The sequence below is a fragment of the Heloderma suspectum genome, chromosome 1 (assembly GCF_057233095.1).
Source record: "Heloderma suspectum isolate Gila_16-S chromosome 1, 16-S_ref, whole genome shotgun sequence".
Lineage (NCBI taxonomy): Eukaryota > Metazoa > Chordata > Lepidosauria > Squamata > Helodermatidae > Heloderma > Heloderma suspectum.
The window spans coordinates 291,967,041-291,995,003 of NC_139458.1; the positions used below are offsets into that span (position 1 = coordinate 291,967,041).

At 44.2% G+C, this 27,963-nt stretch overlaps 1 protein-coding gene across 1 annotated transcript in view; it reads right to left on the reverse strand.

Moving 5' to 3' along the window:
* LOC146359228 (uncharacterized) overlaps window positions 1–27,963 on the reverse strand; it is a 120,540-nt gene that overhangs the window by 17,830 nt on the left and 74,747 nt on the right. Inside the window, exon 8 of the mRNA XM_084812731.1 lies at window positions 1,816–2,013. Coding sequence (XP_084668857.1) covers window positions 1,816–2,013 — 198 coding nt within the window. The remainder of the gene's footprint in view (window positions 1–1,815; window positions 2,014–27,963) is intronic.

The following is a 27,963-nucleotide window of genomic DNA, read 5'->3' on the forward strand; positions in this document are numbered from 1 at the left end:
TGGAGTGTGAATTTGCCCATTGAAAATGCATCATGGAATAAAAAATGTCAGTTGTCATTACCTACTAATAGGGATGTGCAATGGAATTGCTTTCCATTTGAGCCCAACAGAATTCCACAGTGTTTCCCTTCCAGTAAGCTGTGGCGGACTGCAGCAGATTTTTTTTTTCTAATTCCAGAAATGTTTTGAGCATATTTTGTTTTTGATCCCACCATTTTGGATTTTTTTGGATTACGGGGAAGATCTTGAAATTTGTGTAAATGAATTTTTTAATAAATTCCCCCAGTATTTTGCAAGAGTGCAGATTCAGCTGTCTTGTTATGTGTAGTCTTGCCTTCTCAATTTCCTTGTATGTTGCATCTGTCAACAGGAGCACCAAAGTGCAGTAGGTAACATACAAGGAAACTGACAAGGCAAGACAGTATATAGGCTAATTTGCGCACAGTTGAGAAGGACCAGTAGAAAAACAATAGTAAGACAAAGGAGGAACCCATTTGCACAATTCAGAAGCACTGAAAAAAAATGCAAACAAAGGAAGTGCACCGGGGGGGGCAATATCTCCCATTTGGAAATGCAATCCTCTTATTATTAAGTGTTGAAATTGGTCAGTGTCCTCCTTCCTTTCAAGACTTTCCCAAGTCTCCAGCAACGGAGGGGGAAATTGTGGATATTTAGAGCCTGAGGGGAAATTTGCCCAATCTTTAAATTTTCACAAATCTCTCCTCCATTTATTTCCCAGACTCTACACTTCCAGAAATGTAAAGGCTGGGCAGTAAATGGAGAGGGAATTTGTGCAACAGGAATAACTACTCCAGGAAAGAGCCATGAAAAGTGGGGGCCATAACTCCCCTTTCCGGACTTGCTGGAGATTCAGGGAAGTGCTGAAAGGGAGGAGGACACTTGACAAGTGTCAGTTCAACACTTACTAGTAAGAGGAGATATAGTCCCCCAACCCCTTTGGTGCACTTACTTCATTTGCACTTGCAAAAGGCCAGGAAGAATAATAAAAGAAAGACTACATTTGCACAAACTTCAAAATACACACACACACCCATTCGCACAGATTGCCACCGTTAAACAAACCAAAAAATGGAATTTGAATATTGGATCGACTCACTACAGATCAAGTTGATGCCAGCAGGGGAAAATGAAATGAAATCTGCCAGGGCTAAACTGGAAAAATCCATCAAGTTTTCACCCCCCAAACGGAATTCTCATACATCACTGAAGTGAAATTTACAACATCAGCCTGCATATTTGGCTTTCCTTTGCCTATCTTGATGATGTAGATTTGACAGTAGTATATATGATCTCTCCATTAGACGCTTTCTTAAAAATGTGAGGCCTGATACACATACAAAGAGTTAGTCATGGTACGGTGCTTTCTCCTAGCCCAGTGACACCGAACAGGCACCCCTCTTTCATCGGCATGATCTCATTTCAATGCAACAGTCATACATATTTGTTAAACTCATTGCAAACAGTGCTTCGTTACTCAGAGGAGCATCTCTTTAGCACCTGAAAATTACTCACCATCAAATATATTGCACAAAAGGCCTTTGAGCTAATTGAAGCATTGAAAGAGACAACTCATTAGAATTTCTCATTAGCTGCAATTGTGACCTCTGGAAACATAAACCTCTGTGCCAGAAAATGAGACATTCTGGCAAACTCTCCTCCCTTCAGGAATATGATGCAGAGCTGTAGCCAGGGCACACACATTAGTAAGCGTGTCTCTGCTGATCTCCCTGAAATGACTCAAATTCAGCTGTGAGAGTACTTTATGTGAAATGGAGTAACAATCACTAAACTCACCGTCGTAGCAATACCCATGGAGGCAAGGGTTGGAACTGCACTCATTGATGTTGATCTCACAGCGTGGGCCTGCAAAGCCCTTCATACACTGGCATTGGAATCCAAGGGGAAAGGCTGCCAAATCCATCTCTTTTAGACACACAGCTCCATTCTCACAGGGATTCCCACCATCACAGGGCCTGAATTCACAGTTAAAACCTGAAAGAAAACGAAAAGAAAAAAGCTAGCACCACTTAACTAATTAATCCATTCCCCATGTCCTGGGTTAATTTCTGCTAGTTAAAGACTCTCAGCATGAAATGTGTTCTAATCCACTTCCTCCTTCTCAAAAAAGGAAACAATAATAAATGAAATACACCCACAAATGTCTTTGCTTTTCACTTTTGTAACCAAGAAATGGCCATTATTTCTCTAATAAGTGATAGAATCTGTGTTGATTAAAATTTACAGCCAGGGATGCCATTATTAGGACCAACCAAAATGTCACAAAATAGTGAGCAAGCTTTCAAGTTCATCAGGCAAGATGCTAAACAAAACCAGGAGGGGAAGTGGGGAGGAAAAAATGATGGCATGATATTGAAGCCATGAAGTCTGAATTTAGTCAGATTTTGGTTGATATTTATTTATTACATATTTATTTATACATACATACTAATAAAAGTATTGTTTGAATGTAGATTTTGGTTTCATTTCTCTGCAACCTAGGCATATAAAAATCAAGATGTATGATTAATACTTATGGGGGCAGGAAAAAATACCCCAATATGTGTGTTTGTTGTTTTCTGAGCCCTCTGCTTGGCTTGGAAAAATTACCTTCTTGTTTATGATTTTTAAAATTATAAATTGGGTTAACTTTTTGCTTCTGTCAACCCAGTTTGAATCAATGAACAAATATAGGTTTATGTATATCCAGCATCCAGGCACAATGTCTATGACATGCAAAACACCGACAGGGAGAACAAGTCCATTTAGTTTGAAAAATGCTTAGGAGTGGTAATATGTTCTCTACATAGGGTTGTCCATGAACAGTGTTCGGAAACTGCAGGTAGTGCAAATGCAGTAGCCATATGGCTTTCTGACATGCACTTTGTTGAACATTTGTGTGAAGGTTTGCTGATGACAAGTTGTAAGACTGAGTCCCCACTCCCCAGGGTTGCCACCTCAAGTCTAATTCTCAGTGCTATTTGCCAGTACCAGATAATTTGTAATAGGCTCTCCTTTTACATCAACTGCATAACACAGTGATGGTGAATCTTTTTTGGCAAGTGTGCCAGAAACCAAGCCCACATTATGGTGAGATAATGCCATGCTAATTCACAGTACAATACATATGCTTTCTTATTGAGGTTATTGAGCAAGTATAAAGGCCAGCCCAAGGTATCTTGCTGCTGGAGGCAAAGGATGAGATGGCAACCCCTGCCCCCATACCACTGTGCTAGCAAGATGAATCTTACATCAACACTGGATGGAACAGCTTCCTCTGCTATACCTGGGGCAGCAGGCTAGCTTAGGGAAAATAGTTTAGAGATTTTTCCCAGCCCCCACAAATATCTGCTGTCTGAGGTGGCTGTTTCACTCTGTCTAATGGTATGGCCAGCCCTTGCTAGTAAGCAGACAGCAGTGGTATCAAGGACAGGCAGGATTTCAGATCATGCTACAGCCAGGCCTATTCAGGAGTGTCATAAAACTCCACTACCCATGCCACTTACATAGCCCATGCTGTCCACTCAGATGTTATCTCTCTATTATCTATCCAACCATCCATCTCCAGATTAAAGAAATCATAGTCAATTATTATTTGGCTTATCATACGGGTGGCCCCTTGATTATGGAATGATCTCCCCACTGAAGTCTGCCTGGTGTCACCATTGTCATTAGGGATGGATGGACTCACCGCAGTCTGTCCATGCTGAGCACTTGCCAAATTGCCACCACTGCCCGACCTCGCGCTTGTCACACTGCGTGAGCTGCTGGATGGCCTGGTGATCTCCTGGCAAGCCTGAAATATTGTGTAAATGGCCCCTTTACGGCTGCCATTTATGCAACATTGCTTTTATGGAAAAACGCAAGCCACTATTTTTTTCGCAAAATGGTGGCTTGGTGAGGGGACGGACAGCCACTGGGTGCTTGCGGACTGTGTGGTACTTGGTGAAAGGGCCTGGTAAGCATGGGGCAGCTTGGCAAGTGGGGCCTGGGAGGCTGAGCAGGGTAGAGTCCACCAGACTCCACACCCCTCTTGGACTCCCCCAACATCCCTAATTGTCATTGCTGCAGTGCCAGGTTAAGACTATCTCTACTCCCAGGCATTTGACAGCATATGATGCAGCATTTATGTCAGTTGTTTTTATCAGGTCCAGTATCTTACTGTATGTAACTGTTTAGCTGTTTAAATTGTTTTTAAATTTTGTATGTTAAAGATTATATCATGTTTTTATTATCTTATATTTGTGGTTTTTAATTTTTGTGAACTGCCCAGAGAACTTTGGCTTTTGGGTGGTATATAAATAAATAAATAAATAAATAAATAAAGTCAATTAATTAATTAAATCTGCATATTAGAAAAATGTCCTTAAAAACATACTTTGTTTTTAGACCATACAGTCATTATCATAGCAAAGGCACCTCTCACTCTTGTTTCTTGTATTTATACTAGCACAAGTGGGGACCTCCAACAAAATGTGCCCCTGTTCTGGTCTTCAGACAGCCTCGAACATGACCCTTTTAGAGCTGTTTGGGGCTTCCATGTGTGGAGTGGGGGGGATTCCTGGAGAACAGAAAGTGAAAAGGACCTTTTCTTTTGCTCTGCTTTCCTATAAAGTGCTCAAGAGCTCATGTTCAAGGCTGGCTGCCAATCCTAATACCGAATTCTTTATTGCTATGTATTGGGAGAGGGTTGGGAGAGTGGGAAGAGGGCAAGTGTGTGTGTGTGTGTGTGTGTACTAGTAGCCATTGATTGCCTTTTAAACCAGCAATTTGTCCAACCCCCTTTTAAAGCCATCCAAACTGGTGGCCATCACTACTTCCTGTGGTAGCAGATTCCATAGTTTAACTATGCGCTGTCTGAAGAAGTACTTCCTTTATAGCATGAAGGGGAACTTTTTAACATCACAACAAATATCTGCTAATCCCTCCCACCAGGATACTATGAACCTTTAGGTCCTGGAAATATATAGGTCCTTGTCAGGCTATTCTTTTTAATGGTTCCCCTCCCCTTTTAATATACAAATGAATATGCTTGAGTATCCGGAGGTCCCCTGAATGTGCAGAAATCACTACATTATTTTTGGGTTGTCCCATTGTACTCTTAACTGTTTGGCATAGGACCACCCAGGTCCAGAGTTAGGGGGATGACAAAAGACTTGTGAGATACATAGTTCTGTCTGTTAGGATTTTGACTACAATAAAGATGGATCTACCTAAGGAAACAGATTTAAGTGATCTAATGTGATATGTCTCAAAACATAAGTTTTCCTGGAGCATTTTTACTGAGCCTCAAACTTAAAAAACAAAACAAAACAAAAACACCCCTCAGCATCTCTGTGATTTATGAGTTACAGGAAATAAGTAAATTAGATTTTCACTTTAGTCAGAAAGCATAATACAATAGGAAAAAAATCAAGAATCAAAGCACTCCTGGTGGGTAAAAACCTAATTAAAAAGAGGCTGACATACTCCCTAGTGAACTCTGTTTGTTATTATTTAGCAAAATAATTTTAATAGGAAAAAAAAAGTTAATACCACCAAATCTCTGGGTAGTACTTATTACTAGAATACCATTATCTTCATGTTCAATATTATCTCATATGTTGCTTCAGTGAGAATCTTTTCTGTTTTATTCTCTTTTAGCACTTTTAAGGCTGCATCTGCCCTATAAACCAAACTTGTTTTAGGATAATGGTTGTGGGGTTTTCTCAAGAAACCCTGGAATGTGTAGTTTTATGAAGACACTTGTTAGATTCCTTGTTAGTGGCCTCGAGCCCTCTGAAAGAAATACAGCTTTCATGACTTCTAGGGTGGAATACTAGATGGTTAAACCATTTTAAGTTTCTAGAGAGCCATATGCTAATAAATAACTTTTCAAAATCCACAAATACCACAATTTATTTACCCAGTTTTTGTGTGGAACTTCTCACAGAGCATGCACTGGATTTGTTGTTCTGAAGTGTCCTGGATACAAACAATCAAGAAGTGGGGGGTTGATCTCTGACATGGGTTGCTCTTCATCTGGTGAAGATCAGCTTCTTAGGTCTCAATCTCTCTACTTGGATGTCAGATGAATCACATCATCCACCCAGGGAGAGAGATGGATCCAATTGGTTTCTAGAAAAGTTTAGGAGATTGACAGTACAATCCTATACACATTTACGCAGGAGTAATCTTATAAGTTCAATGGGACTTACTCCCAGATAAGGGTGTATAGGATTTTAGTCTCAGAATGACCCTGTTCAGACACATATTGGGGCAGGGTGGTTAGCACTAATCACTGCAAGAGCCCCCGCCACATGTGCAGCTAACCATGGCCAGCAGCGTGGTTAGCCTAACCACTCTCTAACTACCCTCACTCCTACAGTCCTCCAACCTCTCCCTCATGCATCCCAGCAGCCTCTGCAGCTCACATGGCCATTACAGGAGTGGCATTGTTGATTACCATTAGTGGCTATTTTCTTCCTTCTTTCTGCTTCCCTTACAGGAATAAGCAATAAATAAATAAAAATGGTGGGAAACAGTGCAAAAATTGCAGACTGTCGCCAAAATACGCATCATCTCTGTATATTGCTAAAACATACATTTGCGCATGTGCACATATGCACAAATGAGCATTTTAGTGATATATGGGGATAATGTGCATTTTAGCAATATATGGCAATTTTGCGCAAATGCACATTTTAGCGCTATGGTGGTTTTTGCCCAATATTCTGCTGTTTTAATTTATTTTTTCCTTCTTTCTTTAAGGGGAGCAGAAAGAAGGAAGAAAATGGCCACCAGCAGTAGGGATGTACGAAATGTACTTACATTTCCATGGATTATGTTTATGGTGGTGGGGGAGGCGTTCCATCCCTCCCCCCAGAATCTGCGATGGGGGGAGAGGAGATCCGGTTCTCCCCCCCGGAATCCTCGAACTGCCAGCTGCGCTCCGCAGAACCTCCATGGAGCAGCTGGCCAGGCCCAGGCCAGAGCCGTCCGCAGCCGGATTTCCAGCCGTGGAGGGCTCTGGGTAAAAAACAAAACAAAACAAAACCACGTATGCAAATGGCGGCGGCTATGGCCGCCGCCATTTGCATTCCTTATTTTTGGCCATCTTAGTCTACGTAAATATTTACGTAGTCTATATTTATGTAGACTATTACGGCGAAAATAAAGAGGAACGCAAATAGCGCCCGCTATGTAGGGATGTACAAAAGGTACCTACCTTTCGCAGATTATGTTTATGGTCGGGGGAGAGGCATTCCGTCCCTCCCCCCGGAATCCTCGCTGGGGGGGGAGGCGCTCCGTTCCTCCCCCCCTCGGAATCCTGGCCAGCCGGCTGTGCTCCGCAGCAATTCTGCGGAGCCGCCGGCCGGCTCCGCCAGCAGCCGGACATCCGGCCGCTGACTAGCAGGGACGCAAATGGCGGCGGCCATAGCCGCCACCGTTTGCATCCCTGCAGTCAGCCGTGATAGGCTACGTAAATATTTACGTAGCCTATGAAGGCTGACTTTAAAACAAACAAACGCGCGTACGCAACTGGCGGCAGCCATGGCCGCCGCCATTTGCATTCCTTATTTTGGCACATCTTAGTCTACGTAAACATTTACGTAGACTAAGACGTTGAAAATAAGGGGAACGCAAATAGCGTAGCATCTACGCCATTTGTGTTCCCCTTATTTTTGCCGTTTTAGTCTACGAAATATTTACGTAGACTAAGACGTGCCAAAATAAGGAACGCAAATGGTGGCGGCCATGGCCGCCGCCATTTGCGTATGTGCGTTTTTTTTTTTAAGTCAGCTGTGATAGGCTACGTAAAGATTTACGTAGCCCATCACTTTTTTAAAAAAAACCTAGCTGTGATAGGCTATGTAAATCTTTATGTAGCCTAGCCTATCATGTTGTTTGTTTTTTTTTAAACTGGAAATGGCGGCGGTGGCAGCCGGTCGGAAGACCGGCAGCCGCCGCCGCTGCCGCCTAGCCGCCACCAGAGCCACCGCCGCCAGGAAGATCCGCCCAAGGTAAGTCTCATCCTGGGGGGTGGCGGGGGGCGGGCCATTCCGCCACCGATTTCAGGGGGCCGAATGCTCTGGCATTTAGCCTCCCCGAGATCTGTGGCGGAATTTTCGTACATCCCTACTGCTACGCTATTTGCGTTCCCCTTTATTTTCGCCGTAATAGTCTAGGTAAATATTTATGTAGACTAAGATGGCCAAAAATAGGGAATGCAAATGGCGGCGGCTGTAGCCGCCGCCATTTGCATACGCGGTTTGTTTTTTTTTAACCCAGCCGTGATAGGCTACGTAAATCTTTACATAGCCTATCACGTCTCTGTAAAAAAAAACAAAAAACACACCTCCAGACTGCAAATGGCGGTGGTGGCTGCCGGTCAGAAGACCAGCCGCTGCAGCCGTCGCAGCTGCCGCCGGAGCTGCTGCCACCCAGAACATCCACCCCAGGTAAGTTTCGTCCCGGGGGGGGATTCCCCGGGGGGCGGGGGGGGCAGGCTGTTCCACCACAGATTTCGGGGGGCCGAATGCACTGGCATTCGGCCTCACTCAGATTCATGGCAGAATTCTCTGACATCCCTAACCAGCAGCCATCTGCAGTACTGCTCCTGTAATGGCCATTTTTGGCTGCAGTTGCTGTGGAGCTCTATGGAAGTGCTCTGTTAACCATGGGGCTGTTCAGATGTCACACTAAGCCATGGTTAGTGCTGCTAACCATCTTGCAGCAGGTGGTTAATGAGCATAGTTTGAGCGTGGTTAATAAACCACCATAGTTGGGTCTGACCCCCTTTCAGACACCACACTAAGTCACCATGGTTAGCTCAGAACTCCTAATCATCATGGCTTAGTGTGACGTCTGAACAGGCTCAATTTATCTATTTTTATTTATGTGAGTAAAAGATTTTTAAACTGCCCTTCATCAAAAGATGCCAGGGTGGTGTACAATATGAGATCTGAAAGTGGTCATAAAATATAATAAAAACAATACAGAGTACAATAATAAAACAAATTAAAACACAGAGTATAAAAGGACAGACTACGAAGAAGAACATAAAAAGTCAGTTGGGTTCATAGGAGGCAGTTCTTTATGTACTGGCCCAATGCTGGAAACAGAATAGTATTGTTCCTTATAAACAAGAGCTTTATGCTTACTTCATTCTACAGTCATAATCCATAGAGATTATATAGTTTAAGTAACAAAATGTAGAATCAAGACCAATGAATGCAGCTATTACCATCTTCTATCCTCTCATAGCTTTCTACAATATGGACTTGCTGTTAAAATAAGTCTATTTTAGCCCCATTTCTCCACTTAATCGAAACTAGGAATGTCAGAGAATTCCGCGATGGATCTCAGTGAGACCGAATGCCAGTGAATTCGGCCCCCCGAAATCCATCACGGAACGGCCTGCCACCCCCCGCGGATCCCCCCCGGGACGAGACTTACCTGGGGCGGATGTTTCGGACGACGATGGCAGCGGCTCCAGCGGCAGCTTCAGCAGAGGCAGCTGGTCTTCCGACCGGCTGCTGCCGCCATCATTTGCAGTCTGTGTTTTTTTCTCCCCCCCCCCATAGACGTGATAGGCTACATAAAGACTTACGTAGCCTATCACGTCTGGGTAAAAACAACAACAACAACAAAAATGCGTATGCAAATGGCGGCTGCTACGGCCACCGCGATTTGCGTTCCTTGTTTTTCACCGTCTTAGTCTACATCAATATTTATGTAGACTAAGACAAAGACAAGAAAGGGGAATGCAAATAGCGCCCAGTACGCTATTTGCATTCCCCTTTCTTTTCTTCGTCTTAGTCTACATAAATATTGAAGTAGACTAAGACAGCGAAAAATAAGGAATGCAAGTGGCTGCGGCCGTAGCTGCCATTTGCGTATGCGTTTTTTTTTTGTTTTTGTTTTACCCAGAGCCCTCCGTGGCTGGAAATCCGGCTGTGGACGGCCCTGGCCTGGGCCTGGCCGGCTGTTCCACGGAGCTGCCACGGAGCACAGCCGGCCATTGAGGATTCCGGGAGGGAGGACTGGATCGCCTCCCCCCCGGTCGAGGATTCCAGGGGGAAGGACGGAACGCCTCCCCCCCCGAACAGAATCCGCAAAAAGGTAAGTGACTTTCATACATCCCTAATCAAAACATGTTCAGCACTGCAATTCCTTCACTGCTATTCCTTGTCTTGTGGTTTTGACTGACTGCTTGGCCTTGACTAATCTTCAAACATATCAGAATGTCAAACTCTTAAGCTTTTTAATAAATCAACTGCTGAAGACCACATATGATTCTGAAGGGCTATGTGTCATAATTTATCTTGTTCTTGGCCCATTTTCCCCAGGAAAAAAGTCAAGTAGCATGAAGCTATGTTAATAATTGTAGCTTAAGAAAATAATTCAGATTTTTTTAAAGCATATTATAATAGACATTCCATCTATTACGTATAATGTTACTGTACCTCGTATGGTCCCTAATTACCCCTACTTTATTTTCTTAGATTTGTAATGCATATAAGTGAAGGATTATCCAAGGGTCAAGCAGTTGTGCTGTGAACATATATGGGAATAAGGAAAAAGACAGTATTAGATTAATAAACTAGTAAAGTATCAAAACAGCATGACTTAAATTGCTTTCAGCCTGTGCTGTATGTACTTATTAGAAACAGTTGTTTCTTCTGAAGACACTGGATATATGAGCCCCCACCTCAATCTGAAGTGATTCAGCCTGAATACAGGTTTAGCAAGTCAATGAGAACTACTTCTAAGAGTGCAACCCATCACCCTAAAAACATGTATATTAACAACAAAGATACTGATTTCACAAGACTGGCCAAAGGAGTTGATCTCAGCTTCTGGAAGTCAGTCAGCCAGGATGGAAAAGATATGTTTGGATATAACCATGTGTGACAAGGCAAGACACATGCTGGAGAGAGGTCTGCTTGCTGAAATGTCCTTAGATATAGGTTTAGCAGATCTGCTGAGAAGAAGGGACCTAGGATTCTCCCAATCTCTTCTCTCATGGATTTTGATAAGCAAATAGAACTTGCTGTCACTGGCAGACCTGCAACAACCATCAGTGCTGGTGTCATTGAATCATTGAATCATAGAATCATAGAATAGTGGGGCTGGAAGGAGCCTACCAGGCCATCGAGTCCAACCCCCTGCTCAGTGCAGGAATCCAAGTCACAGCATCCCTGACAGATGGCTGTCCAGCCTCGTCTTGAACGCCTCCAGTGTGGGAGAGCCCACCACCCTAGGTAATTGGTTCCATTATCGTATTGCTCTAACAGTCAGGTAGTTTTTCCTGATGTTCAGCTGGAATCTGGCTTCCTGTAACTTGAGCCCATTATTCCATGTCCTGCATTCTGGGATGATCGAGAAGAGATCCTGGCCTTCCTCTCTGTGATAACCTTTCAAGTACTTGAAAAGCACTATCCTATCTCCCCTCAGTCTTCTCTGCTCAAGGCTAAACATGCCCAGTTCTTTCAGTCTCTCTTCATAGGGCTTTGTTTCCAGTCCCCTGATCATCTTTGTTACCCTCCTCTGAACCCTCTCCAGTTTGTCTGCATCCTCCTTAAAATGTGGTGCCCAGAAGTGGACACAGTACTCTAGATGAGGCCTAACCTGTGCTGAATAGAGGGGAACTAGTACTTCCTGGGATTTGGAAGCTATGCTTCTATTAATGCAGCTCAAGGTAGCATTTGCCTTTTTTGCAGCCTCATCACATTGTTGGCTCATATTCAGCTTGTGATTGACAACAATTCCAAGATGCTTCTTGCTTGTAGTGTTGTTGAGCCACGTCTCCCCCATCTTGTAACTGTGCATTTGGTTTCTTTTTCCTAGGTGCAGAACTTGGCATTTATTCCTATTAAATGCCATTTGGTTGTTTTCTGCCCAGCGCTCCAGTCTATCAAGATCACTTTGAATTTTGTTTCTGTCTTCCAAAGTATTAGCTATCCCGCCCAGTTTTATGTCATCTGCAAATTTGATCAGTATTCTCTGCACCTCCTCTTCCAAGTCGTTAATAAAAATATTGAAGAGCACTGGGCCCAGGACTGAGCCCTGCGGTACTCCACTCGTTACCTCTCCCCAGTTTGAGAAGATCCCACTGATAAGCACTCTTTGAGTCCGATTCTGTAACCAACTGTGGATCCACTGGATCGTTGTTTCATCTAGCCCACTTTGAGCTAGTTTGCTAAACAGGATATCATGGAGCACTTTGTCGAAAGCTTTGCTGAAGTCAAGGTATATTATATCTACAGCATTCCACAGTCCACAAGGAAGGTTACTTGATCAAAAAATGAGATCAGATTCGTCTGGCAGGACTTGTTTTGACAAATCCATGTTGGCCTTGAGTAATCACTGCATGGTTTTCAAGGTGCTTCCAGATGGATTGCTTTATCATCTGCTCCAGAATTTTCCCAGGGATTGATGTCAGACTGACTGGTCTGTAGTTCCCAGGTTCCTCCTTTTTACCCTTTTTGAAGATAGGGACATAGTCATCTGGCACTTCACCGGTCCTCCATGATTTCATCCTCCATGATTTCATCCTTCCATGATTCATCCTCCATGATTTCATCCTTCCATGATTCATCCTCCATGATTTCATGGAACTGGGTGGATCACACCCAGTTCCATTTCTCCTTTTCATCAAATTCAGGCGAAGTGGTCAAAGTGCTATATTGTTGCCTGTCCATGGAAATGGATTGGAGGAGGGCCAATACACTGAAGCTCAATCCAGAAAAGAGCTGCTCTGAAATTGAATTGGGCTCTCAGGCTGAAAGTGGTTCCCCACCACTGTCTTCATGGACCTCGTCTTGACTTCTATGGCCTCCTGCTCGAATCCAGCAAGGGCCATTCACACAAAGAAACAAGTCTGAGCATGGATCCCTTTGTTGGACCATAGAATCATAGAATAGTAGGGTTGGAAGGGGCCTATAAAACTATCGAGTCCAAACCCCTGCTCAATGCAGGAATCCAAGTCAGAGCATCCCTGACAGATGGCTGTCAAGCTTCATCTTGAATGCCCCCAGTGTGGGAGAGCCCACTACCTCCCTAGGTAATTGGTTCCATTGTTGTACTGCTGTAACAGTCAGGAAGTTTTTCCTGATGTTCAGCTGGAATCTGGTTTCCTGTAACTTGAGCCCATGACTCCATGTCCTGCACTCCGGGATGATTGAGAAGAGATCCTGGCCTTCCTCTCTGTGACAACCTTTCAATTACTTGAAGAGCGCTATCATATCTCCCCTCAGTCTTCTCTTCTCAAGGCTAAACATGCCTAGTTCTTTCAGTCTCTCTTCATAGGGCTTTGTTTCCAGTTCCCTGATCATCTTTGTTGCCCTCCTCTGAACCCTCTCCAGTTTGTCTGCATCCTTCTTAAAATGTGGTGCCCAGAACTGGGCACAGTACTCCAAATGAGGCCCAACCAGTGCTGAGTAGAGCACTGAGTAGAGCAGGACTGAGCCCTGCTGTACCCTGCTCGTTACCTCTCCCCAGTTTGAGAAGATCCCATTGATAAGCACTCTCTGAGTCCGATTCTGTAGCCAACTGTGGATCCACCGGATCGTTGTTTCATCTAGCCCACTTTGAACTAGTTTGCTCGCCAGGATATCATGGGGTACTTTGTCGAAAGCTTTGCTGAAGTCGAGGTATATTATGTCTACAGCATTCCCACAGTCCACAAGGGAGGTGACTTGATCAAAAATGAGATCAGATTCATCTTGACGAATCCATGTTGGCTTCGAGTAATCACTGCATTGTTTTCAAGGTGCTTCCAGATGGATTGCCTTATCATCTGCTCCAGACTTTTCCCAGGGATTGATGTCAGACTGACTGGTCTATAGTTCCCAGGTTCCTCCTTTTTATACTTTTTGAAGATAGGGACCTCCTGCAGTCATCTGGCACTTCACTCATCCTCCATGATTTCTCAAAGAGAATAGACAGTGGTTCTGAGAGTTCTTCTGCCAGTTCCTTTATTACTCTAGGATGCAGTTCATCTGGCCCTGGAGATTTGAACTCATTCAAAGGAATGAGGTGTTCCTTGACCATATGCCTATCTATCTCAAGTTGCAATCCTGCCCCTTCAGTCTGTACTTCGCCTTTGTCAGGGGGGTCATAGATCCTCTTTTGGGAGAAGACTGAGCCAAAGTAGGAATTGAGCACCTCTGCCTTTTCTTTATCATCTGTTATCATTTTGCCATCCTTATTTAATAGCTGAACAATCATTTCTTTCCTCTGTCTTTTACTATGCATGTAGCTGAAGAAAGCCTTTTTGTTGCTTTTAGCATCCCTTGTTCTCAGCTTTAGCCTTCCTGACGCCACCCCTGCAATTCTGTGCTACCTGCCTGTACTCTTCCTTTGTTGCTTGGCCTTCTTTCCACTTCCTATATGTGTCCTTTTTTATTTTCAGGTCACCTCTAAGCTTTTTGTGAAGCCACATTGGCTTCTTCTGTTGTCTTCCACCATTTTTTCTTGTTGGAATTGTTTGTAACTGTGCCTCGAGAATTTCCTTTTTTAAAAGTTCCCACCCATGTTGGACTCCTTTTCTCACATCTCGCTAGAGTCACTTGCCGTGGGACCTTACTTATCGTTGTTCGGAGTTTATTAAAATTGGCTTTCCTAAAATCCAGGGTACACGTTTGACTACACTCGGCTTTTGCTTCCCTTAGAACCAAGAATTCAAGTATAACATGGCCGCTTTCCCCCAGAATTCGTTAAACTGCTACTTTATCCACTAAGTCATCTCTGTTGGTTAGGATCAAGTCAAGGATAGCCAATCCTCTAGTTCCTTCCTCTCCTTTCTGTGGGGGGAATTTATCCACCACACAAGTCAGGAATTTCCTGGAGGGGCTAAGTTTTGCAGAATTTGTCTCCCAACAAATATCAGGGAAATTGAAGTCCCCCATGAGTAGTTGCAACAGTTCCCAGTCATGAGCAGACATGTGTCTCAAAACACAAAAAAATGTGGCCAGTCACAACAGCATCATAAGAACCTAAGGGCTGTGTTGGATCAGACCAAAAGCCTATCTAGTCCAGCATTCTGTTCACACAGTGGTCAACCAGCTGCCTATGCACTCATCAGTGACTGATGGGACACTGAGCCCCGTGGTGCTCTCACTTCCGGTATAGTTGGAGTTTGCCAGAGCTTTGCTCCCTGTGCTAGCAAAGCAGTCATGTAGCAGAGAAGAGTTGTGGATCATGCCCCTTTATCTCAAAAAAAAAAAAAAAGATATTTAGGGAGCTGTTCCTGGGATTGATTCTAGTATTAAGAGTCAATAATCTAGCACTCTAGAAGATGATTCCAGTATTAAGAATCAAGTACTGCTTGGACTAAATATGACTAAATACTAAACTAAACTAAAATTTAAACTAAATTAAAAAAAATTAGACTAAATACGATCCCTGGGGAAGGAAACGGCAACCCACCCCAGTATTCTTGTCATGAAAACTAAATGGATCAGTACAACCAGAGATATGTTGGTATACCATCGGAAGATGGGACTCCCAGGTCGGAAGATGGTCAAAATGCTACTGGGGAGGAACAGAGGATACGTTCAACTAGCCCCAGATGTGATGACGCAGCTAGCTCAAAGCCGAAAGGACAGCTAGCAGCCGATGGTGCTGGTGGTGAACGACGAATTCGATGTTCTAAAGATCAACACACCATAAGAACCTGGAATGTAAGATCTATGAGCCAGGGCAAATTGGATGTGGTTATTGGGGAGATGTCAAGATTAAATATAGACATTTTGGGTGTTAGTGAACTGAAATGGACTGGAATGGGCCACTTCTAGGGGTGGACGAAAGTCCCTTACCTGTCGTCGAAGGACGTTCGCGGTGAGGGGGAGGCGCTTCGCTGGTCCCCCCGCGAAGTTCAGGCCGGGGGGGGAGGCTTCCCGCCTTGCCCCGGCCGAAATTCAGGCCGGGGGGGAGGCTTCCCGCCTCTCCCCGGCCGAAATTCAGGCCGGGGAGGAGGCTTCCCGCCTTGCCCGGCCGCGAATGCGAAAGTTTAAAAAAAAACAAAAAAACGCCCCCTGATAGGCTACGTGACGATTCACATAGCCTATCATGGCTAGATCTGCAAAGTCATCCATGATAGGCTACGTCAATCGTCACGTAGCCTATCACGGGTGACTTTAAAAAAAAAAAAAAAGCGCGTACGCTAATGGCAGCCCCCATAGGGAGCCGCCATTCGCGTTCCTTATTTAGTCGCTGTAGTCTACGTAAATGTTTATGTAGACTATGGCGAAAATAAGGAACGGGAATGGCGGCTCCCTATGGGGGCCGCCATTATCCGCACACACTTTTTTTTTTTTTTAAGTCACCCGTGATAGGCTACGTGACGATTGACGTAGCCTATCACGGATGACTTTGCAAATCTAGCCGTGATAGGCTACGTGAATCATCACGTAGCCTATCAGGGGGCTTTTTTTTTTTTTTCATTCATTGCAATGGCGGCGGCGGCAGCCGGTCGAAAGACCGGCTGCCGCTCCCGCCCCGCTCGAACACCCGCCAAACCTCTGGCCGGACCCGCCGCCGGGAGGGACATTCGGCGAAGGTAAGTCCCGTCCCGGGGAGGGGTGCGGGGGGCGGGGGGGTGCGGAGGATTTCTCCCCGAAACTTGTTCGGGGGGCCGAACACGTTGGCGCTCGGCCCCCCGAAGTTTCGGGGAGAAATTCTCCGCCAACCCTAGCCACTTCACATCAAATGACCACCAGATCTACTACTGTGGACAAGAGGACCATAGAAGAAATGGAGTAGCCTTCATAATTAATAATAAAGTGGCTAAAGCAGTGCTTGGATACAATCCAAAAAATGACAGAATGATCTCAATTTGAATTCAGGGTAAGCCATTTAACATCACAGTGATCCAAATATACGCCCCAACCACAGATGCTGAAAAAGCAGAAGCAGATCGGTTCTATGAGGATCTGCAGCACCTACTGGATAGTACACCAAAAAAATATGTTATTTTCATTATACGAGACTGGAATACTAAGGTGGGTAATCAAACAACACCTGGAATTACAGGCAAGCATGGTCTGGGAGAACAAAATGAAGCCGGACATAGGCTGATAGAATTTTGCCAAGACAACTCACTGTGCATAACAAACTCTCTCTTCCAACAACCTAAGAGATGACTTTATACATGGACTTCACCAGACGGTCGACACCAAAATCAGATTGACTATGTCCTTTGTAGCCAAAGGTGGCGGACATCTATGCAGTTGGTAAAAACAAGACCTGGAGCTGATTGTAGTTCAGATCACTAACTTCTTATTGCACAATTTAGAATCAGACTAAAGAGAATAGGGAAGACCCACAGATCAGTTAGATATGAGCGCACCAATATTCCTAATGAATATGCAGTGGAGGTGAAGAATAGATTTAAGGGACTAGATTTAGTAGATAGGGTCCTGGAAGAACTATGGACAGAAGTTCGCAACATTGTTCAGGAGGCGGCAACAAACAACGTCCCAAAGAAAAAGAAAACCAAGAAGGCAAGATGGCTGTCTGCTGAGACACTGGAAGCAGCCCAAGAAAGAAGGAAAGCAAAAGGCAACAGTGATAGGAGGAGATATGCCCAATTAAATGCAAAATTCCAGAGGTTAGCCAGAAGAGATAAGGAATTATTTTTAAACAAGCAATGTGCGGAAGCGGAAGAAGATAATAGAATAGGAAGGACAAGAGACCTCTTCCAGAAAATTAGAAACATTGAAGGTAAATTCCAGGCAAAAATGGGTATGATCAAAAACAAAGATGGCAAGAACCTAACAGAAGCAGAAGAGATCAAGAAAAGGTGGCAAGAATATACGGAAGATCTGTATAGGAAGGATAATAATATCGGGGATAGATTTGATGGTGTGGTCAGTGAGCTAGAGCCAGACATACTGAAGAGTGGGGTTGAATGGGCCTTAAGAAGCATTGCTAATAACAAGGCAGCAGAAGATGACGGTATCACAGGTGATGCTGTCAAGGTGATACATGCCATATGCCAGCAAATTTGGAAAACACAAGAATGGTCAACAGATTGGAAAAGATCAACTTATATCCCCATACCAAAAAAGGGAAGCACCAAAGAATGTTCAAACTATCAAACAGTGGCACTGATTTCACATGCCAGTAAGGTAATGCTCAAGATCTTGCAAGGTAGACTCCAGCAATTCATGGAACGAGAATTGCCAGATGTACAAGCTGGGTTTAGAAAAGGCAGAGGAACAAGAGACCAAATTGCCAATATCCGCTGGATAATGAAGAAAGCCAGGGAGTTTCAGAAAAACATCTATTTCTGTTTTATAGACTATTCTAAAGCCTTTAACTGTGTGGATCATAACAAATTGTGGCAAGTTCTTGGTGGTATGGGGATACCAAGTCATCTTGTCTGTCTCCTGAGGAATCTGTATAATGACCAAGTAGCAACGGTAAGAACAGACCATGGAACAACGGACTGGTTTAAGATTAGGAAAGGAGTAAGGCAGGGTTGTATACTCTCACCCTACCTATTAAACCTGTACGCAGAACACATCATGCGATGTGCTGGGCTTGATGAAGCCAAGGCTGGAGTTAAAATCGCTGGAAGAAACATTAACAATCTCCGATATGCAGATGATACCACTTTGATGGCAGAAAGCGAGGAGGAGCTGAGGAACTTCATGACAAAGGTGAAAGAAGAAAGTGCAAAAGCTGGGTTGCAGTTAAACCTCAAAAAAACCAAGATTATGGCAACCAGCTTGATTGATAACTGGCAAATAGAGGGAGAAAACGTGGAGGCAGTGACAGACTTTGTCTTTCTAGGCGCAAAGATTACTGCAGATGCTGACTGCAGCCAGGAAATCAGAAGACGTTTACTTCTTGGGAGGAGAGCAATGACAAATCTTGATAAAATAGTGAAGAGCAGAGACATCACACTGACAATAAAGGTCCACATAATTAAAGCAATGGTATTCCCCATAGTAACCTATGGCTGTGAGAGCTGGACCATAAGGAAGGCTGAGCGAAGGTAGATGCTTTGTGGTGCTGGAGAAAAATTCTGAGAGTGCCTTGGACTGCAAGAAGATCAAACCAGTCCATACTCCAGGAAATAAAGCCAGACTGCTCACTTGAGGGAAGGATATTAAAGGCAAAACTGAAGTACTTTGGCCACATAATGAGAAGACAGGATACCCTGGAGAAGATGCTGATGCTAGGGAAAGTGGAAGGCAAAAGGAAGAGGGGCCAACCAAGAGCAAGATGGATGGATGATATTCTGGAGGTGACGGGCTCGACCTTGGGGGAGCTGGGGGTGGCGATGGCCAACAGGAAGCTCTGGCGTGGGCTGGTCCATGAAGTCACGAAGAGTCAGAAGCGACTGAACGAATAAACAACAACTGCTTGGACAAATTACATATGCTATTTTGATTTTATGAATAATTCCTGAGAAGCTGACTACATGTTCCTTTAGATTATGATCATAATCTTTTTACTAACTAAGCTATATTCCCCTAATCCAGTTAAGAAGATATCTGCATGTAAACAGGTTTCCACACATGTATCAACTGCTGGATGAGGAACAGTGGGCATAAAGCAGATATTGAGTCAGGTGCATTTGAATATGAACACTGTCAATCTGCACTGTGTTGCTTTCAACAGGGTGTGCCTTCCTATCCATATTCAAGATGTGCTTGGGAATAATCATCCAAATGCAGATCCTATTGAAAGCAATGCAGAGGCTGGATGTGCATGTGATATACAGTGACCCACAGTTCCTGATCCAGCAATCAGTGCATGCTGATCTCCTTTATTGGATCAGGGTAGGGGTGTACGAAATGCCCTTACCTTGCATCCGCTGGGGGGGTTTTGGTGGGGGAGGCGATCTGGTCCTCCCCCCTCCCCGGAATCCTCCCTGGCAAGCTCTGCTCTGCGGCGAGTCCACGGAGCTGCCGGCTGGGGCCAGACACTGCCGGACTTCCAGCCACTGCCAGTCTCTGGACATGAAGGGCGTCCGGCCTAGCGGACGCCATTTGCATCCCTTCCCTTTCCATGATAGGCTACGTAAAGCTTTATGGAGCCTATCACTGAAGGGGAAGGGACACAAATGGCATCCGCTAGGCCGGATGCCATTCACGTCCGAAGACCGGCCGCGGATGGACCCAGCCAGAGCCAGAGCTGGCGATGCCAGCCTGCCAGGTAGGATCCGGCCAGGTCGGACTTTGTGGAGTTGCGGGGTCCATTCTGCCATGGACCCTGAGGGGGCTGGATTCTTAGAATCCCCCCCCCCCCGGAATCCGTGGCAGAATTCTCTGCCATCCCTAGATCAGGGTCACTAAATATGTATTGTTTAGTCTTTATTTATTAAGTATGCTGAATGATGTTTAGTTTAGCAATGTTACAAAATAGACTGAATTAGCCCTAATGAATGCTTTTGCATCCCATTTAACTCTTAATATCTTTTCTGATATGCAGTTAAATGCAGGCCAATTCCTGCTTTGATTTGAAAAGTTATTACTAATCAATAGAATAATACATTTATAGATATTAATGTGTGTTTTGATCCAACAAGAGAGATCCGTGACCAAAAAACATGCTCGCCCACACTATTACAGAGGATGTGCTGGCGCTTTGACACATATAGTGTACAGAATGGATTTAACTAGCATTACCCAGAGACCTTGGCTCAAGAATCTATTTTATTCTGAAAGGCATAGCCTGGGAGCTGCCAGGAATGCTGCTAAAGTTCTGGAACTGCCGCAGAGACAAAGGATTCATTTCCTCCTTGATTAAATTAAAAAAAGGTTGTTCCCTACATCCAGGAAAATATGCAGATGTCTGCCTTATTGCCATGTCACCACCCAGCTGACTAACCCATGAGGGTACCTTTCAGTTGGCCAATAAAAAGCCCTGGTGGGAAAAATGGTCCAATCCTGAAGTGTCTCCACCACGCAGATAGGTAAATCACTTCCTGAACTTCCTGAACTGCATCCTTATGTTTTGAATATTAAACTATACTACTCTGTATAGTGAGCTAAATGAAACCTAACCAAGAGGCAAGAAACCTCCCTGAGTGTTCTATTCAATGGCCAGAGCCAAACCTTTGTTCTCTTTGTTTTAACCCATCCTGGGTTCAGCCTCTGAGCCACTGAGCTCTTTGCTGAAAACCCTTTCATTGCCTTGGCAGTCAGATAGTCCATGTTATTTCATTCTGCTTGGGCATCCCCCATGTTGGTGTGTCTCAGCTCTAAGAATATACTTAACCTTGGGCCTGATAATCTTTTAATATTGTTTGTGACTATTCTTTCCTAGCACAATTCTCTACTCTACTCTGATGCCTGTCCCATGTTTCCAGGGCCAGAGTCCCCTGCGTGTCTGCTGGATTTGACCTAGATAGAGTCATTTGACTCTTCCTTCCTTCCTTCCTTCCTCTCTCTCTCTCTCTCTCTCTCTCTCTCTCTCTCTTTCCTCAGAGAGAAAGCTTTGCCACTGAGTCCAGGGCCAGATGCCATCCATAACTCAGCCCTATGGTGCCTGGCTAGGGAACTGAGGCCAATGCATGAGTTATTGTTTCTGAGCCTCAAAGTTATAATTAGTCCCACAGGAAGCCTAAAGACTGTGAATAAAAGGAGATCTCTCATCCAAGATTACACAGATGAATTCGTTACTTTCTGAGGAAATAATGAATTCATTTGGGTTAAGTTCTCCCATGACTACCTAAATCTGTTATTTTCAAAAATTGTAGATCCAGCGTCCCTAATAATGGCTTATTGTCCATTTGGTCTCCCCATCCTTGCTCACCAGACACCTTTCTTGAGCTTCAGAGTGTCTGAGGTATTTTCTCCGTTTGAACACTAAATATTCCCATTTAGTAAGAGCATGGTGGATATGTCTGCTGCGTATGCACCAAACTTCAGATTAAAGGCCCCTTTAGAACAACATGGGTAATCACACATGTATACACAGCAGTTATATGTCTATGTAAAAGAGGATGGATGGCAACAATACATGCATGTTTTTCCAGAAGCCAAGAAGCCTGCTGCACAGGCGAAGAAAACCAGGCTACTGGCCTGGGACCATGGTGCGGGAACACAAGTCTGTGGTGTGATTCACACTTGGCCTTAGAATGAGCATTCTATATAGGACTGAGCCTTTGGTCCAAACTCCTCCCCTGTCCCCACCCCTACCATGCACACACACACACACACACATACATACACATATACACACTTAAATATTTAGCATGAACTGAGGTCCAATTCACATGCTCCATCACTGTATGATAAGGAAACACACATGCTGGGACCTTCTGTGAACCAGATAGTTGGACCAGATCAGTGCTGTGACGCCTTGAACCACCACTCTGCAATTGGGAGGTGGAGGAAGAGGATGCTTGAAACCAGCCTGATAGGTCCTTTAATCCTCTTCCCTTCCAAAGAAGTGATCAGCTTCTCTCAGGAGCCATCCCCATATGGATATGATATGATGGAAATAGGCACCCAGGTTGAATTTCTGCGTTTCTTCTCCTACTTTGTGTCCTACTGGAGAAGTGGTTGGAGTTGTGTCAGGCTTCTTCTCTTTTGACCAGGGATGGGGAACATGTGGCCCTCCAGATGTTGCTGGACTGCAACTCCCATCATCCATCACCATTGGCTATGGTAGCTAGGACCGACAGGAGTTGCAGTCCACTCCTGCTCTGGAACAATTTGCTTTTTGGACCTAAGAAACACAGCAGCCAGTGCAAAGCTTCTTCTGTGTGCTTGTGGTTCTCTGAATTGGAGCCATAGAAAATGATGTCATAATTCTTCATCTCTGGGGGTTGGGAAGGATGTGTGTCAGCTGTTTTCAAAGAGATCCAAGCACCAAAGCAATCAAAAGTGAAGGGTAAACAGCTGATCTCTCTCCTGCTGTGAGGTGCTGCTGTTCACAGGGATGCTGTTCAAAAATATGAAACTCCCTGGACTATGCCTGTGGTGGGAATTTCTTCAGGGGCATGTTGCAACTGAAATTACAGACAGTGTCACTTCCTATCTCTTCTCTACTGTGTCAAGTCCTATAATCTCTAGAGCAATTGTTTGCTTTTTAAAAAACAACATCATCTTTATCAAGAGATCGTACTAACATAGCAAAAGGAGCAAGAATTCGCTAGATAGCACTGGGAATATTTTGCAGATTCACTTAAACACAATTACACTTCTTTTATATATGTATATGTCAAACATGCACAAATAATACTTAAAAACACATAATCTGTATAAAGTATGTCAGCATATTGTGTACCTATAAATGTGGCATTTTGCTTCACAAAAAATTAGCAAAATTGCAACAGGTGTTGGAGGGCAGCATTTTAAAAAAATCAGTGTTACCTTACTGCTCAGGAGGAACAAATACATTAACCAAATTCAGCCTGACAGATGTGTAGAATCTCACAACTTAAGACAAACTCTTTGCATGATAGAGTAAGCTATGCAAAACTATCACTGGAGAGAAGTTGACTTTTTTTATATAAGTGTTAGCTTTCATAAAAGCTCTCTTAGTTTTTCTTTGGGGAGAATGGCATTTGAAGTCACATTCAGTTTATATTTCCTCTGGTGGCCAAGGTTAGGGGGTGGGGTGGCAGGGAATATAAATCATTATTGTACGCTGTAAAAATAGCACCAAATTTCAGTAGCAACATTTTTTTGCTCCTTCCCAAATGTTTTCTATGTTTGCACTCCATCATTTCTGGTAGTGCAATACTTTGCCACCGCATTAGCCATTTTACCTTTCTCTGTTCCTGTCACTGCATTTCTAATAACAGGGCTAAAAGGTTTTTCAAGGTTACTGTGAATCATCTCAAGGTTTTCCAGAACAAATCTAATGAAAATGATTTTGTAGGAAATGTTTTCTATTACAATCCACTTTAAAAACAAAACAAAACACTGGAAGATGTAAGCTAATGCGACATGCATCCAAGACTTTGCAACTACCAAGAGAGAAGGTCTTTATTTGCATTAAAAAAACCCTTCTTTCTCAAGGATGGATTTTTCAGCTTCTTTAAAGTAATTGACCACAATTATAACTATCTGCCCAGATATAAGCAATCTGTGCCATATCAATCTTGATTTAGCCTAGTAGCTCTAAAATAATGGATTTTTGGTACTGCATCAGTAATATCACCAGCCTAGAGAAAGAAAACCAGAGTCAGATATTTAGGCTGGAATGTTATTTGTTTTTGTTTTAATTTTCAAACTTAATAATGACAATCCTAGGAATTTCCTTTTATTAGCCTGGCTAAGGCTGCAATCCCTCACCCCATCAGCTTGCTTCTGATGGGCTGTAGGACATAGTGGAAGAGCTGCTGTACCATCAGGATGACCCTTCTGGCCCCAGAAGAGTCCATGCTACACTCCCAGCATGTTTTGCCAGTGTAGATTTACCACAAACAGGTTTGGGGTGGTGGCGGTGTTGGAGTGAGGTGAGGCAGAGGCAATCCAGAGACATGTCAGGGTAAACTGAGGGAGGCCTTGGATCTTCAGGATCTAAAGCCCCCTCATCCCCCCCCACCACACATACACAAGGGTGTGGAGCTAGCTTAGTGATTTTCTTTCTCACTGGTGTCAATAGGAGGAGTTCAAAAATGGAATGTGGGGAGGAAAAACCCACCCACCCCAGCTTCGAGCCAGGCTGACTCAAACTGACAGGGCTTAGGAAGTAGCGATTCCTCTGCCATAGATATTTCTAGTGCTCCTTAGGATTGATTTGCCCATGCCATAAAATCTTTTGTGATTACTTTGACAGAGGTTAGATGCAGCTGCAAGCTTTTCATCCATTGAATCAGCTAGATGATTAGTTCCATCCATTATAGTATAAACACACATCAGTGATTATTAAAGGGTAGCGCATACAGAAGGTTGAAAGAGTGTTGAATTACAGAAAGGGGAAAATATAGTAATGCTGTAGAAACATGCATACAATAATTGCACTTGACAAGAACAGTGTTGCTTTTTCAATATGCTGCTTGGGGCGGGTGGTGGTGGAGTCTTTTCTTTAAACACCCAGGGAGTTTGGCTGTTGGGCAGTATAGAAATGTAATAAATAACTAAATATATTTATGTAAACTCTCACTCCTTAATCCAGGAAGTCCAACAAATAAACATTGCTCTGTGGAAGCAGAACAATATCTGAATTATAATCTGCCTCTTGTGTATTAAATTTTCAAAAGCTTATCCAGTCACAAGCAGAAGATACTTTTGGACTTGAGAGATCCTATTAAATATACCATGAAAAAGCACCATTGCCATGGTTCATGGCAGATATCAAATGATATTTTCTTTCAGAAGATTAGAGAACATCATAAACTCCCCCCCCCCCGAAAAACACCAGTGGTTAGAAAAAGCAGCACTTAACACCTTCAAAACACACCCTGGAGAGCCACAAATCAATAACATCCATGAGGCCATGCAGACATACCAAATGCAAACAGAACACTCTTTCACGTCACGCAGAAAGAAGAGAAATATTGTATACCATACCCGTGTAAAGTTCTGAAAAGAACAGACATAAGCTTATTATTTGCAAGAAATACAACTTTTCTGAAGTCAAAGCATTTGTCCGCATAAAGAACCAAGCCTGCACTACGTAGATATTATTTCATGACTAAATAGCACTTGCATGTACCTGGGACTAGGGGTGCACGAAAGTCCCTTACCTGTCCTCGAAGCTTTTCGCGGTGGGGGGGAGGCGTTTCGCTGCTCCCCCCGCGAAGTTCAGGCTGGGGGGGGGAGGCTTCCCGCCTCGCCCGGCCAAAATTCAGGCCGGGGAGGAGGCGCCTCGCCTCGCCTGGCCGCGAACTAAAAAGTTAAAGAAAAAACAAACGCCCCCGTGATAGGCTATGTGACGATTAACGTAGCCTATCACGGCTAGATCTGCAAAGTCAGCCGTGATAGGCTACGTAAATCGCCACGTAGCCTATCACGGGTGACTTAAAAAAAAAACAAAGTGCGTACGCAAATGGCGTCCCCCATAGGAAGCCGCCATTCACGTTCCTTATTTGGTCGCTGTAGTCTACGTAAATCTTTACGTAGACTACGGCGAAAATAAGGGCAACGCAAATAGCGTTGCCCTTATTTTCGCCGTAGTCTACATAATCTTTACGTAGACTACAGCGACCAAATAAGGAACGGGAATGGCGGCTCCCTATGGGGGCCGCCATTATCCGTACGCGCTTTTTTTTTTTTTCCCCAAAGTCACCCGTGATAGGCTACGTGACGATTTACGTAGCCTATCACGGCTGACTTTGCAAATCTAGCCGGGATAGGCTACGTTAATCGTCACGTAGCCTATCACGGGGGCGTTTTTTTTTCTTCTTTGATTGGAATGGTGGCGGCGGCAGCCGGTCGAAAGATTGGCTGCCGCCCCCGCCCCTGACGAAGACCCAACGAACTGCCGGCCGGACCCGCCGCCGGGAGGGACATTCGGGAAAGGTAAGTCCCGTCCTGGGGGGGGGGTGCGGAGAATTTCTCCCCGAAACTTGTTCGGGGGGCCAAACACGTTGGCATTCGGCCCCCTGAAGTTTCGGGGAGAAATTCTCCGCCAACCCTACCTGGGACTAAGCCCCGTTGAACTCTACAGGACTTGGTTTTGAGAAGACGTGTATAGGACTGCACTGTAATTATAAGCTTATCAATTCCTGTATCTTTGTTCATGCAGTAAAATCCACGAGCGCTAGTCTAGAAGAATTTTCTACAATCAAGCTGTGAGCTGATCTTTTCTGATTTAACATTTAGAAGTTGTCTATATACATTTATTAGAACACACAATCTCAACAGCAGTTGGCTGGGGCTGAAGAAAGTGCAGGGCCTGGAGACGGAGTCTGATGCCCCTCCTCTGTTCTTCCATCAAGTCTGAGCCTGTCTTTTCTATTTGTGCTGCTAAGGCATATAAGGTGGAGGAGGCTCCGGAGAGGGCATCTTGGTGTGGTGCCCACCAAGTGCAATGCTTGGTGTGGCACTTGGTGTCACACAGGAGGGCCTTTTCCCTATAGCTTTTAACATTGCAGCGACACTTGAGGAGTCAAAATTGTCAAGCTGCTTGTGGAAGCACTGAATATCTGTTTAACATGGCCAGAACAAGAAAGGAATATTCCTTGCTGAAGTATAGCCCTGAAAATGTGTGTGCGCTCCAACAAAAATGGATTCAGACTTTTTTTTCTCCCCATCAATGGACACTGGTGACTTTTCTTAGGAAGAAATTGATCGGGATGGAATCTGGCTAGGAGACTTGGAAAGGCCGGGTCCAGACAGCAAGCGTCTTGAGGGCCCTGAGAATGAGAACACCCAGGAAAGAGTGAACCAACCTCTGGACCTTCCTATCTCTGATCCTCAGGTAAACAGGAGTTACTTATCTTTGTTTGGGTTTCTCTCATCAGATCTAGCCAACGACAGTGTTGGTGGTTTGACTAAATCTCTTCACAATGAACACAGGGCTTTTATCCTGCTATTGAGATTGCTCACTCATGGAAGTTTTCAGGCCTTTTAGATGTCACCGTCAACTTCCAGGGCAGCTCCTGCACTAAATTACCCTTATTCCATTTTTTAAATAGTCCAGAGATAATGAGCTTGAGTTCCCTCTGTGAAAAGAGGAAAACCTGCAAGAAGAGGAGAGGGACCAATGAAACATATGGAAGACTCAGGTAAGGGGGAGAAGGAGGGGAAAAGGGGAGGGGGGAAAGGAAGCATGTATAAAGGGAGTCCATCGTGATCCTGCATTTAAAACAGAAGCAGAAAGCCCCACTTTAAATGCGGCATTTTAGGCTGGAGTAGAGATGCTCACAGTGGACAGACGGTAAAGAATGGTTCAATAGTAGTGTGATTTTATATCTCACTTACAGCATACATTTTAATCTGAGAATAGTATTAGAACGTATCATGCATTAGAATAAACAACTGATTAATCTAGATGTTATGCCAGTAGGTATTCACAAGCTTTTTAGCCAGTCCTCACAATGGA